Source organism: Equus przewalskii, chromosome 21, assembly GCF_037783145.1.
Source record: "Equus przewalskii isolate Varuska chromosome 21, EquPr2, whole genome shotgun sequence".
NCBI lineage: Eukaryota > Metazoa > Chordata > Mammalia > Perissodactyla > Equidae > Equus > Equus przewalskii.
The window spans coordinates 5,173,245-5,188,253 of NC_091851.1; the positions used below are offsets into that span (position 1 = coordinate 5,173,245).

Genomic DNA, 15,009 nt, shown 5'->3' on the forward strand with positions numbered 1-15,009 from the left:
AAGGAAGATGCAGCCTAAATAGAGGGCCCGTGTAGAACCACTGAGCCTCCAGGTTCAGGGAATGGTGTTTCGAGAATGTCCCAAAGATGTGCTTACCTGTGTCTGCACCTCTTACTTCCTGACATCCTCTCCACCCCGGGGGACTGATGCCCCTGAGGGATGACCCACCCACAGTGGGCCCCTGTGCCCTGTCCTTCCTCTCAGAGACCCCAATTTACCTCTTTTCATCCCCTCCTACTCAGCACACATGAACTCAAATTTCCTCTCTAGTCTCATCCCAGCTAATGGTTCAGAAAGCCCTTTATACTAAATTGTGAATGACTAATGGTACCATTTGACACACTGCCAGTAAGTGCTACGTACTAATTCAAAATGAATCTCTGGCTAGAAGTACAGGCAGGTGGGAGAGATATTTTAGGGCAGGCCATTCTCCTTCCAAGAAGGTAAGAGAAAGGAGAAAGAAGACTGTATCTCACAGTAGTTCCTCCCTTGACATCTTCCCATCTGCGACAGTGGGCTCTAGGTACCCCACTAGCTAAAGGTGAGAAGCTATTCCTAAAAATGGAGGAGAAATCTATAACTTAGAGTCCCTATGTACTCTGGTGACCTAGGCTGACCCACGGCACTGTCTTAAGGCCAAGAGAAGCTTGCTGAGCCTTTCCCTATCTTCCCTCAGTCCATCCACGGATGATCCTTTATCTCCCTGGGCTCAGCCGGAACTCACAGGCTCTGTCGCTGCTGAACATGAGGCCCCCAGAGAAACAGAAGGTGGGGCGTCCGCCTCCCTTGCACACCCCCAGAGCCTCCTGGGGGGTCAGCAGTGTTAGGAGGCTGAACTTCCACACAGCTGATCTCCTCGCCCAGTTAGGAGTCCAACTGACAGCCCACAGGCCAGAGCCAGCCCTCTGGAGCATTTTCTTTCACCCTCACAATGCTTTTTAAATTGGGATTAGTTTACAGAAAAATCTGGATTTCTGGCCTCTCTTGAAAAATATCAGAAGACCCACATTCATTCTTGTGTGACAACAGCTGGTTGGAACTGAATTAGCAGCTTCCACTTCCTGGAAGGGGCCTGTCCCTCCAGTTGGCCATAGTCTCCACCAAAACTACCTGTCTGACGCCAGGCCCTCATTCATTTCATTCCCATCACTCTATCTGGCCCTGTAGGTTTCTGAATTTGTGATGAAACAGTTTGCTTACGTTTGGGTCTCTAAGATGGCCTCAGTGAACCCTGCATCCTGGTGTTCACACCCTTGAGTAGTGTGTCCTTGAGTGAGGGGTGGACCACTTGACCGGCTCCTAATGAACAGAATACGGCACAAGTGACGGGGGCATCCCCCTCAAGATTAGGCTATAAACAGACTGGGGCTTTCATCTATTGTTCTCTCCTTTGTCACTTGCCCTGGGGGAAGCCAGCCACCAGGTTGTGAGGCCAGCCCTGTGGAGAGGCCAAGGCGGTGAGGGAGTGAGACCTGCCAAGTGAGTTCTGATGTGGATTCCCCACCGATCAAGCCTTCTGAAGAGACTGCAACCCGGCTGACAACTGGATGGCAATCTCACAGGGACCCTGAGCTGGAAGCACTCGGCTAAACCACACTCAGATTTCTGACCCACAGAAAGTGTGAGGCATAAATGTTTGTTGTTTTAAGTCACTAAGGTTTGGGGTAGTTTTGCAGCAATAGATAATACAACTTCGGATTTTGTTGTGAAGGTGGTTTTCTGTGTATCAAAGTAAAGATAGCTGAAAGCATGTTATCCTGGAAATCAGGCCGCATCCATTTCGTCTTGGTCCAGTGACCCTGCTGGCGACGGCCACTCACACATCTGACTTTAGGTACCAGAGCAATATACAAAACACATCGCTGTCAGGATTTTACATTATGAAAAAGAGCCCAGAAAGTAATGCTACTAATACATCCGTGATTCCTCAGTGAACAGGAAGTTCCCCTCCAGTGATATTTAAATCAACCAACTTAGAACAAGCTTTCCCATGGTTCTAGAATCTCTTGGAAGACAGTCACTCTTTTAAGGCACAATCCCTGGTTGAAGAAATTTGGGGACAAGGGAAGGAGAGAGTTGTAGAAGGGGTGGGGAACAAATCATCTCAGTGTTAATTGTTAAGAAACACTATTTAAAACTTGGAAATAAGGCAAAAAGGTGGATGGCACACGTCTTTCTGATAACGTGTTCAGTGCTATGAATTTTCCTCTGCTGCTTTAAATGTATGTTATTGATTCTGACAGGTAGCATTTTGATTATGTTTGTTTTTTAGAAATTCTATAATTCCAGTTTGTATTTCCCCTCTCATTCAAGAGTTGTTTATTGGAAAGTTTTAAAGTTTCCAGGTGGAAGAGCCATTTGTTTTTGAGTATATCCTTTCACCATCACGCTTGGGCATTGCTTAACAAGGTTACTTAAAGGTTATTTCATTATCTAGAGGAATGTACTTGTGTTTGACTTTGCTTTGTGCTGTTAATGAAGGGCTCAGGCACTGAGAGGTCACATGTCAGCCTGGAGATTTCTGTTCAGAACAAAAAAAAAAAGGATTACCCCAAAAGCTACAGTTTTATTGCCTTGTAGGACTTTGACCAGTTTTGACTTTAACTCAGCAACCTTATTATATAATGACTTTTTAAGTCAATTACAAACACAGCATTTGTCAGTGTTCTTTGAACCAGTATTACACTGGTTTCCTGGTTCCATGCATGAGCTGAATAAAACTTTGACCAATGTTCATTGTATACTGTATGAGTCATGTTTTAAATTTTTGAAAATTATAAATTGACACAATAGTCTTTCAAATCTACATCTTCCTTCTTGGCATCTTAGCAATGAGGAAAATTCAGTTACAAGTAAGCCTGGAGAAATATTTGGGTGAGGGGAAACAGGGGAATGTATTTCAGTCTTGATTTTTAAAAAACAAAGTTCCTTGAGCGAGTGAGAATGTGTTGAGGCCTGACGGGCAATTTAACATCAGAAATGGATGGCCAAAATGTGCTGGAAAAATACCCTATAAAACCATGAAATCCATTGCTTTTTGGAAACAGACAGGAACTGCTGTCTAACAAATTCACGGCATTCCTAGAAAGCCATGCCCTAGGGGGCTGATCTGTGTCCTGGAGGCATTTGGAGCAGATGGTGAGAGATATGCATGTGTATTCTAAAAAAGCCAACTGCTCCTCCAGAGAGAGGCCACTGTCCCTGTGACCTCTCCAGATGGAGTTTCCTGGGACATCTTGCTGGAAAAGGGGGAACAGGATCAGAGCAGAACCCTCTGGAAGGCTACATAGGGTGGGGGGGCCACAGGAGACACTCAGGTCCGATTCCCATCCCTGCTGTAGACTAGCCACCCTGGCACCTCTACCTCCCTGGGCCTCAGCTTCCCCATTTATAAAAGGAGGAGGTTTAGACTAGCTAAAATGTAAGCCTTTGCTGTCCACTACTCCCGCCACCAGCCACATGTGGCTACTGAGCACTTGATAACGTGTCTGGTCTGAACTGAGACATGCTCAGTGTAAAATACACACTGGATTTCAAGGTGTGGCACAAAAAAAAAGAACGTAAAATATCTGATTAATACTTTTATATTGATTACATGCTGACATGATAATATTTTAAATACACTAAGTTAAATAAAATATATTATTAAAATCAATTTCACTTGTTTGATTTGTTTTAATGTGGCTACTAGAACATTTAAAATGACACCTGTGGCTTATCGGTACTTCTATGGGACAGCATTGCTATGACCTTTCCAGATATAAGTGTCTAAGATGAATTTATTTATGGAAAATAAAAGACATACCAAGGACTGATGTCAGGTATGCTTTGCAATATTATTATGAAAAATTATCAGTATGTCGATCACTCTGACCACATCTCTAATTGCTATTGTTTCCACTGCAGGTTGCTGAGTCCTTTCCTCATCATAGACTGGTGCATGGTGCCCCCCTGGATGCTTGGCATGGGATGTGACATCTACTCACTGTCCTGGGGACATGCTGGGAGGTCAAGGGCACAATGCTCATATCTATGGCTTTTAAGCACCCACAGATCCATGCAAGGATTTGTTCAATGAAATTATTGACTAAAATGTGATTTTGGTTCCACCCATTATTTTTCAAGCCTCTGCCATCTCTGTCCATGGTTACACAAAAGTGAATTGTTGTCTGGGCTATACACGGGGAGAAATGACTCTCCACACAAAGAGTAGTCTGAAAATTCATATGCCAGGAATCACTGAGGCCCAAGATGTGCAGCTGCACCGGAGACGGATGGTGGAGTATAAAGAAACATCACCCCGGGTTTATCTATTTTGTAGAGTCAGATTTTAGCAATTAGGTTTCTCCAAAGCTAGTCGCACCTCTACTCTTTGTGGTACCAGAGAGCTCTTCCATGGCCTCTTTGAACTATAGTCATGGGCTTTCTGTTTCTGAAAGACAAATATGATGCAGCTGTTACACAAACCATGCAAAAGGACCACACTGAGCCCCTGCTGCACAGCCAGGCCCTCAAACGATCCCCGTCGGGTTGTGAGCCCAGACTCGGGGCATCTCCCCACAGAATGAGCCATTTGGAGGCACAGAAGAGGACGAACTCTGTAGTCAAAACACATTTTCTTCCTGGTCAGTTAAGACCAAATGCTCCCGTGTCCCAGAGGCAAAGGGAGGCTGGGAAGCTGCCACTCAGAAAGAGGCAACTCTACCACCTTGTAGGCTAGTGAGGGCAGGCTCACCCGGCCATCCCTGGGAGAAAGCAGAATTGTTGAGTGGGCAGTTCACATCGGTCCTCTTCTGGCACTGTTCTCTGCTGTAAGAGGATCCCCCTCGGGATCAGGGACATGGCAACAAAGGGACAGAACAGATTCCTCATTGCAGAGCTTGAGTTATGAATTGAAGTTTACTTCCTGGCACTACAGTGGGGCCACAGCTAGGCGCTCTACCACAATTTTACCTTCAGACAAAAGAAAAGGCAGATACCAGCTCAGCCCGTGGGAGCTCCACTGTCAGTGGATAAAGTGAGTCTCCACGAGCCTGGAAGGGTAGCTGGAACCTGATGGGGAGAGGTGGAAGGTGAGGGAGAGGAGGCAGAATGGGGAAAGCCTGGAGGCCGGGCAGTAGCAGGTTTGGGCCACAGGAACAAACCCATGATGGCGCAGTGGCAGGAGCAGTGGAGGAAGGGTTGGGGAGGAGGTGGAGCACAGCCTGAAAGTCCTTAAATGTCAAGGCAAAGAGTACAGACCTGGTCCTGGGCCCCTCATGGAGCCAGAGTCTGCAAGCAGGCCACGTGGAGGGATGGAATGGTCTGGGAGAAAACACACACACATTCGGTGGTGGTGCAGGTGGACTACAAGCATCATCCACAGCACCCACAAATGAAAGAATGAGAATCTAAGTAAGGAGGCAGATGTAGGAAAAGGAAGAAGAGTGTGGACTTTGGAGACTTGAGGGAAATTTGCCAGCACTGGGCACTTAGCGTAGGTAGGGGTGGCTTGGGGGAAGCTGCGGAATTCAGGAAAAGGAGGGGTCAAAGATGACTTGGAGGATCTCTGCCCTAATGCAGGACCACCTGGAACTTTTCGCAGCCTAGATGATGTTTTTCTTACACAATCTCTTTCACACAACCCACCCTTGAAATCTTACAGCAATAGGTGTCTCATTTTATTACTTAGGTGCAGATAACTTGGACTGCCTTGTCCCGGGCATCACCTGCCTCCCGCTGTGTGTTTGCACAGAGACCTCCTAGAGCAGGAAGGTCTTATTTCTCACAGTGGTTGAGGGAAATTAAGAATGGTGCTGGGAAGGACTGTGGAAAATGTGTTTGTCCAGCACAGATTTCTGTGGCCAGAGCTTCCAGGATGTGGCTCCACAAGAACAACAACCACGGAGCATTCTCAGCCACCCCCGAATGCTCAGACAATGTGTGTGTTATCCACGACCCTCGTGTCCCGCGACTTTTCTGAGTCATTTCCACGAGCCAGGACAGACTAGAAACCACAAGTCAAGGCTTGCGACTAGTGGTTAGCAACTCTGGTTTAAAAACACAAACTGGATAGGGGGAGATAAGGATGAAAAAGAGGTCCAGTGATTGCCTTTCAATTATCTACACTTTACACAAAATCACGTGAGCCCTAATGACCAAGACAGGGATAATGAGCGTGAAGAATTCAGCTGTGAGCCAAGGGCACAGCCATGAGTCCTCGTGTTCTATGAGATTGTCCTCTCCTGTCGTAGGGCATCGCTGGTGCCTGTGGGGAACGGCACCGCAGTAGCCTAAGAGTCACTCTGAATTTTAGCCCCACCCACCTTCCTAGATTATACGGAGTCAACCTCAGCTCTCACATCAAAGGCCACCTTCTCAGGAAAGATTCCTCTGGAAGCCCGCGTTACATTATATTTTCTCAGTGCCTCTCTACTTCTCACACAAAGCGTTGTTTCCTCTTATGATTTATTATTATGCATTTAGTACTGTGATTATTTGATTCACAGCTTTCTTTGCCATCAGACTGAAAGCTCTATACAGTCAGGGATGGCTTCTGGTGCTTCTCTCCCAGGAGCCTAGGACAGAACCTGGCTGATCACAGGTGCTCAATAAATGTGGATAAATAAAGCATGAGGAGTTAAAAGAAGGGCCAGTCTGGCCAGGTGGCCTAGTGGTTAAGTTTACACGCCCTGCTTCAGCGGCCTGGGGTTCGTGGATTTGGATCCCCGGCACGGACCTAGCACCACTCGCCAAGCCACACTGTGGTGGCATCCCACATAAAGTAGAGGAAGAACGGCAGAGATGTCAGCTCAGGGCCGATATTCCTCGCCAAAATAAAAGAAGGGCCAGTGATGTGCTGAGTGACAAACCATCTGAGCAACTGAAGGCTACCCCAGCATTCTTAAAGCAGACCTCCAAAGCGTCAGTATTAAATGTCCAGAGGGCAGTTGACTTCATCCTTGCACATAACTGCATGCCTCAAGTATGGAATAATTATTTATTTATTTGTTATAATAACTGATAATAATATTATTCCATAACAACTAATTATGGAATAGCCATAGTAAAGAATAGCACTGTGTATAAAGAAGAGGAAAGAAAGAAAAGATGTGTAGGGTAAGTCTATCATCAACGTGGAGGATCCAACTTAAATAAATTAAACAATTTAAGCTCTGAAAACAAAAACAAAACAAATACAGACAATGCCGAGTTAAATAGTGCAGGCCACTTTGCCAACATTTTCCTCAAGGGCTTTTGACTCAGGAGAAATGAGGGAAGAGGCCTTGCCCTCAGCAGGTACAGACAGGCCCCTTGCCTCCTGCCTGACAGATTCTTTCATAGGATGTAGCCCAGAAATACAGGCAAACTACTTTACCTGCTGTTCAACTGGGAGTTTAAAAAAAAAGATGTTTCCCAGGACTGCAGGAAAAACTGTCTACAACAGACCTAACAATAGGTTGTAGTGGGTCCAACAAGGTGTGTTCCTAAGGAATTTTCAAAGGCAATTTTGATGATACTCAATTTTCTCCTTTTGCCTTGACTTTAAATGCTAGTTAATACATACTTACAACCCATCACGGTGGGATAATTATTAAACATTGTCAGTTTCCCTCAGTAATAAAGTTAGGAGGTCTCTATATCATTCCTCCTTTGAGGAAAAGATCTGGTGTTTGAACACCTGCCTATGACAGATTTCAAATGTACATTTGAATTTTTCTGCATTTTTCTACTTTTTTTACAAGATTCTTTTATTTTCCAAATTTTCCACGAGTATGTACTATTTTGAGGGTGAGTGAAGGGACACAAAGCAAAAGCCAAAAGGAAATTATTTCTCAAGTGTCAATCAGAAATAACCACCAAGTCTTTTTTTTTTTTTGAGGAAGATTAGCCCTGAGCTAACTGCTGCCAATCCTCCTCTTTTCGCTGAGGAAGACTGGCCCTGAGCTAACATCCGGGCCCATCTTCCTCTACTTTATATGTGGGATGCCTACCACAGCATGGCGTGCCGAGCGGTGCCATGTCCACACCCAGGATCCAAACCGGTGAACCCCGGGCCGGCGAACCCCGGGCCGCCGAAGCAGAACATGTGCACTTAACTGCTGCGTCACCAGGCCGGCCCCCCAAGTCTTAATTTAAAACACACACACACAGAATATATAAAACACCTATTTAGAATCTTATCTCATTAAGTTAACAAGGTAATTTTATCCCATTAACACCAACATGCATATAGAAAAGTTGTACAGTTTAATCAAGCTTCCTTGGTTCTCTCCTGCCTGACGATAAGAGGCCTCTGGGGTGTTTGATAAAAGACACCAGCAAATAACGTTCAATCAGTCTCGGGCGAGGCCCAGGAATCTGTTTGTTGTTGCCTTCTTAATGAGCTCTTAAGTGATTCGTACAATCAAGCAAAGTGTAAAACACATGGGTCTACAGCACTGCCTCACTGGAATGCAAAGTCCAGCCTCTGTCGTAAAATCATCCAGCTGAAAACAAACAGCTGAGCGATTGGCAAAGCTTGCCTCCATTGTCTCACGCAGGCTGGCATCTCTCTGTGCCCGGGTCCTGGGCCTGTCTGGAGCACTAACTCACAGAAACCCCAAGCTACTGTAAAACCTGGTAACAGCTCCCAGCTGGGCTCAGGCAAGCTCCCTCAGACAGCAGGCTGCCCTGCGCAGTTCACTGCGGCCCTGCAGCTCCCCACGCAGCAGAGTGAGCACGCTGCCGATCAGCCATCCCAATCAAGGCTTCCCTTTACCTTAAAGAAACTTCCTCGCTTGTCCAGACCGCGGGCACCCATGGTCCAAGCTGACATCTCCCCCAGCAAGGCTCTACTGCACGCCTGGGACTCCTGAAGGTAGAGACATTTTAATGGTTAGTTCAGCCTGTAGGAAATTCCTTTCTAAGCCACAGAACACTCACAACAATAGTCCTGCCAAGATCTTTTTCCGTCAATAACACAGTGCCATTTATTTCCCACCAAAGCCCTTCCACTTCCTTTCAGGCTGATTTCCTGCCTCAGACAGCACAGTTCCTAGACTGTGCCCCACCTCACTGCCCCACCTCCTCTTTCTCCAGCTGACGCAGAAGGTCTCTGGGACTGTGGAAAACAGAATGATTGCTTTGTGTTTGCTTGACCTCACGCTCAAGTCCGAAAGGGACCAATATGAGATGTCACCGTAATCTGCTCTGAAGCTTATGGACTGAATGTGGCTGATCACAGAGGGACAGCCAAAGAATGAGACCCTGCATGTCCGAGGAAATCCCGCTGGAATGGGATGAGGTCATCCTTAATGCTGCCAGCCCTCTACCCCGGCAAGGTCAACACAAGGGCACTGGGAATAAATCCCTCCATTTTCTCCATAGAAATCAAAGACTGGAATGAAATCCTGTGTCCCTGTTTGCAGAGGTCAGTTTGTGTAAGAAATAGCACGTAAACAGCTCCAGGATAACCAGGGGTGCGGGGGGGGGGGGTGCACTTCGGACACAGAGGGAAATTTAAAGGCATGGTTTGATTCTGATCATAACCATGGCTATCTCAGCTTGGAAATTTCCCTCCCTCCAGCACCAAAACCCAATAATCTTCCCTCTCGGCAATGAAACCTTCAGTGTCCACTTCTGAGTAAAACACATACATACTTGGGCATCTGGCCTTATGCTGGCCAGCGTGCACTCAGGAGACGTGGGGGAGCATCCCCACACCCTCCTTATCCAGTGAGGCTGGACCAGGAGCAACTACAGAACGGCCCGCCCACTCACAATCCCTTCCGCTCACCATAACACTCGCAAGATGCAGCTGGTCCTAACCACGACCAACACGGTGGAAGGACAACAAAGGAAATATTAAGTGAAAACATTTTCAAATATTAAGAGAAAAATATTAAGCGAAACAATCTTGTGCGACATTAAGGACTATTAAAAGGGGTTCAGCTTCGGGGATGGGGTGGGAGGCACCGAAGCCACCGCGGCAGCTGCCAGTTTGCCAAGGTTGTTTCATTATTTGCTGGGGGACAGAGAGCCAGCAGCACCAAAGGACATGTCAACAAGGGGAAAAGCATAATCACGCGATTTGGAGAGACCTCCATACGCACTAGTGAGCGACCGTCTTTGGAGGGAGGGTCGCTTCAGTGCCGGAATTTGCCTCTCTCTGTTCACATTCACCATGGGCTGCTACGACCAGTGGAATCCATCTAGGAAAAAATAATAATGCAGCGCACACCCCCCCTCCTTCCAGAAGCTTCACCTATTTTTGTCCTCTCTCTATGGCTCAGTCACTTTGAAGGTTTAGAGGTGTCTTCCTTGTGTTTCTTTCCACTTGCAGTCCTGCTGGGACGAAGGCCAACGTTCCCAAAACCTCCTGAGCAGGCTGGTGAGCTTTCCATCGCAATTCCGCTGACTCCAGAGTTCAGGTTCTCGGCTCAGCAGCTGAACGGAGCCACAGCCCCAAGCCCTTTGAAGTTCATCACTTATTAGCAAAGTCCACAGACTGCAGAGACTCCAGGAAGAAAACACAGTGCTGTGCTCAGAACTAAGAGTGAAATGGGAACCACGCCGTAACCTTCGGGAGCAAGGGATTAACTGTTTAGACCCAGAAGCACACAAATAAAAAAGTACACGTCTTGAAACCAAGCCTAATGTCTGCAATTCTTTTCCTTTCAGACGTTTTCTCGGCGAGGGATTTGACGTCCCACAGCAGTTAAGGAACAGCTCGGCGGCGAGAGCCAAGACCTCATTCCTCAGCCAACCTAAGTCCCTTTGTTCTGTTCAGAAGTTTCGCATACATGAACCTTTTCCGATGAGCCAAGACAGGCAGGGAATTTTGCCTATAGCAACGGAGCAATTTGGATTCCAGAACTTTATTCGTTTAATTAGCTGTCTGACAAATGCAGGCACGCACTTCAGCCTCAGGTGGTCCTCACTGAAACACGCATTGTGGGTTCCATGCCAGGCAGGCCGATGCCTCACACTTCTTCGGGAAGATGCAGGTCACATCCTCCGTCCTTACAAGGTGCTCCAGGATGGAGACAAGAGTAGGCAACACAAACAGGCTGCCCAGTGCCACCGTGGGTCCTTCCCACGGAATGAAATCCATGCGGACAGCAGCACATCATAGATTGTTCTAATTTTAAAAGGTACGGTTCTTAAGAGCCCAAAGGAAGTTTTAGTTTAAGGTCTTTCCTGCTGTAACAATACTTTCCTTCCCAAACCATAACCTCTAATACCTTGGCTTAATATTGACAGAAATTTAATATAAGTGAAAACAATAACTTCTTTCCATTCACTGTAGCCCACCCCTCCCCCCGGAAGTTACACCAGCAGTTTCATCCTAACCGCCGCCTCCCACACTCCCCCCCCCCCCCCCCCCCCGGCCAATAACAGCCTGGACTAAGAAACAAATAAGGTACCGTTGTTTGAGAGGCTGCGAGATTCCTCCAGACTTACACAGTGGAAGCTTCTATTTTCCTGGTTTCCCTGAAGGGTAAAGTGGATTCTTAAAAAACAAGCCCAGCGTGTCCAGTGGATCTTTCCAGATGCTAGCTAAAAGCTAGCAAAGGAAAAAAAAAAAAGCCCTAATGAGACTAAAGGACACTGCAAACACTTTGGAGCTGCCAAGCCTTTTCAATAACATCACTGCAGGAATGTAAACGAAGCCGGTTGCTCTGCGAGGCCAAAGGACAAAGGCAGGAAGGGAATATTTCTCACTCTCCCCGAGACACCAGGCTCTGCCACTTCAGAGTAAACCTAGCCCTGGTTTTCAACGTGCTCCAAGAGTGACAGCTGAGGTGAAGTCCATCCTGAGAAGCATAAAGGACTCACTGAGTCGTCTGGCCGGGCTCCCAGCTGCCTTGACTGCCGACGAGCAAGCCCGTTCAAGGCTGGCTCTCCAGTCCATTCCACTGAGAGCCACTGAGGACAGACGCCGAGGCAGCACACCTGGACCTTGGCTGCAGGCTGGCCACCGGGGACTGGAACGCAGAGTGCCCGATTTCCAGTCCACTGATCGACAGAGCTGGGCTGTCGCTGGCACTCTTCCAGCTCTACCTGGCCACAGGCCAGATCTCGGCAAGATGGAGGGTCCAAGACGGATCCTCTCTCCACCCCTCCCTCCCCTCTCCCCTCTATTTATTTAGCCCAAACAGTCAAACTTCCTATTTCATTTGTCTCAGGTCACAAGTGCAAACCCACAAGACAAGCAGCGGTTACACTTACATTGGCGTCCACTACACACAAGTCCGACTTAACAGAAACTTGGCTTCTGCAAGCCCTGGGTTCCCATCTCCAAGCTTCTGTGAGAGCTGGCCACAAAAGTGTTCTAATCACCACCTTTTTCTTCCTCTTTCTAGCAGTTGAATGAGGCGAGGCAAAGTGGACTTCAGTCCTTAGTAAACAAGGTCTCATTATTGTAATTATTTTACAGCCAAACTGACGGAAGCAGGAGAAAGTGACTCACCCCTGGGGACCTGTCAGGTCAAGGCCAATCCTGAAAAATGCACTTCACCTTTTCACCTGATTCCTCAAACGGCTCCGGCGACCGCAGGTCTGCTTTCTTCTGAACGCTTTTCGTCTTTGCTGAGAGGTAGAACCGAGTGGGGGTGGCTCTGTGTCTGCATCCAGGGAAGTTCTCTAAATATTTCCATAATTATCTTTGTACTACCACGGATTTTACAAGTTGGACAGAAAAAAACTATTCCAGGCTCTGGCTCGACAATTCAAGCTAAGTGAGTTTTTAAATTTTTTCTTTCTTTAAGCGTCTCGTATCACTGTCCAGCACTGATTTTCCTTCAGTCAATAGTCAAACGTTTTTTTTCAAGCAGTTTTAAGTTCATGAAAACTTTTCATTGAAAAGAGAAACGAATTTGTGGGAAGACATCAGAAACAAAGAACCATATTTCCAGCCCCCTTACTCAATAACCGTGTTTTAAAATAGAACTAGGAATGATGCTCAGTGCCTTGATTTTCCCAAGAGTAACCAAGGATAATTATAGATATTTTGGCAAGGTGCTCAGGAGTCGGTGCCTGTTCTGCCACACCTGGGGTTGGCCTGTAAAGGGGGCTAATTCCGGTAGAGGTCCCTCCTTTCCGCCCTTGGAAAACTGGTGTCTCAGAGACTCACTTCGTTCACACTGCAGAAGCTCTACCAATGCCCACGGGGCTGAGGTGTGGGCACTTGCACCAAGGGCAATGTGCATGCCCTGGGCAACATGTGGGCAGCTCTGCTGGTTAGAAATTCCTCCTGGGGCTAGCCTAGTGGCACAGTGGTAAAGTTTGCACGCTCCACTTCAGGAGCCCAGTGTTCGCCGGTTCAGGATCCTGGGCATGGACCTACACACTGCTCATCAAGCAATGCTGTGGCCGCATCCCACATACAAAATAGAGGATGACTGGCACAGATGTCACCTCAGGGCCAATCTTCCTCACCAAAAAAAGAAAAAAAGATGAGAAAAAAAGAAATTCCTCCTATTCTTGGATGAGAAACTGCCTCTCCCACCTCCCACCCAATACCTTCATTTTACCCCTTGGGTCATTTAAGAATTAGCCTCCTGCTTCTTCCTCTCCACATTCTTGCAGACATCCCTACCCCTCCTTTGAGTGGCAGCTTCTCCTGAGCATGGCTCAGGCCTCAAGGCTGGTGCCCTCTGCCCACCTGGAACAGGACTGAGAAGGGAGACGGGGGGCAGCTACCCCCAAGGGCACTCTCTTTCGGCATTTCAAAAGCATGTGTCTTTTCAAACCTCCTGGTTTGAAAAGCTCCACATGGTAAGTGACCACGCACCCCGCATATGCGTGCAGTGACTTCACGCATAGACTGAGGAAGACTCACAGATCACACTGGCTCTTAACCCAGAGGACGCCGTGGACAAGAAGCCACACACTCCAGGTCTCCTCAGGGACCAACGGTCACCTGTGACCACTGGGCTTTACAGCTTTCTTTTCTAAGGCTCTCTGGCCATAGTGGTAAAAAGGGTTTGTACAGGTGGTTAATCTTAATTGGGGGTTATGACCTGGCAGCGCCTGGATTGAGTCTACACTGCAGACACTGTAGATGAAGTAAAACACTTTAAAAATTTTTGAATTAACTGTCTCTGTGACTCTGAGACAAGGATTCATGTCCAAGCGCCTTATTAGAGGTGCCTGTTATTAAAGGTGCTTATTATTTATTAGAGGTGCCTTCAGGAAACACTGCTCAGGGAGAGGGGATGTGACACGGGGCAGGAAGGGCGGCAATACAAGGTGAACTGTGGGTGGCTGGACATCAACCCTTCCGGGGAACTCTGGGAGCCAGCGTAGACCATGACTCAGAGTTGTCTCAACTGAGGCATCCGGGAGCTGGGGTATTTGTCTAGCTCCCCCCAGTCACTGGCTGAGAGCTGCCCCCAGGGGGCCAGTTCACCAGCACTTCCAACATGCCCCTGATGTGGGTACAATGGGCTCTAGCGGCCAAAGAGAGCCCTCAGGCAAAGCTGGCAGTTGGAAATTAGGCCAGCATGTGTGGAAATGCTAAGAGATATGAGAAATGCTAAGGGAATGGGAAGGGCTTGACAGTGTCTGCTTCAAGTGGCGACTTTACAAATTCAGGACATTTTGCATAGAATGTACATGCCTCGCTATCCAGTCATTCTGGGCTATCATTCCAGCATGAGCACTGGCCGACTCTGAGTGTCCTCTTTACATGAGATTTAAGCTCCTCCAGTTCACCAGTGCCCACCGACCTGGTCTCCTCATTCATATGCCCCGCCCGGCCCACTCATATCTTGTAGAGCGCCTGCCCTGCGAGAATGCAACCTGAGTGATTCTGCCCACCCCATCCCCTCAGTTGATTGGACCGGAGATGGACACCTGACCCAGGCGAGCAATTCACTGGCTGTCCTCAGATGAAACAGAATCTTCTGCTGGAGAATTTGAGTTGAGAGTCACATGGTACATGCTTATGCTCGAAAGCTGGATTTGGAGCCATATGCCAGCTCGCTTTATGGGCAGCAGATATCCTGAGTGAACAGATGAGACCATTGCAGCACGGGGGCAGGG

At 47.6% G+C, this 15,009-nt stretch overlaps 1 protein-coding gene across 14 annotated transcripts in view; it reads right to left on the reverse strand.

Moving 5' to 3' along the window:
* RIN2 (Ras and Rab interactor 2) overlaps positions 1–15,009 on the reverse strand; it is a 213,850-nt gene that overhangs the window by 90,335 nt on the left and 108,506 nt on the right. For 5 of the 14 annotated variants that reach the window (XM_070589491.1, XM_070589492.1, XM_070589496.1 and 2 more), the window contains one exon: positions 8,741–8,833. In XM_070589491.1, coding sequence (XP_070445592.1) covers positions 8,741–8,797 — 57 coding nt within the window. In that variant the 5' untranslated portion in view covers positions 8,798–8,833. The other 9 variants (XM_070589489.1, XM_070589487.1, XM_070589497.1 and 6 more) reach the window with 8 other exon arrangements.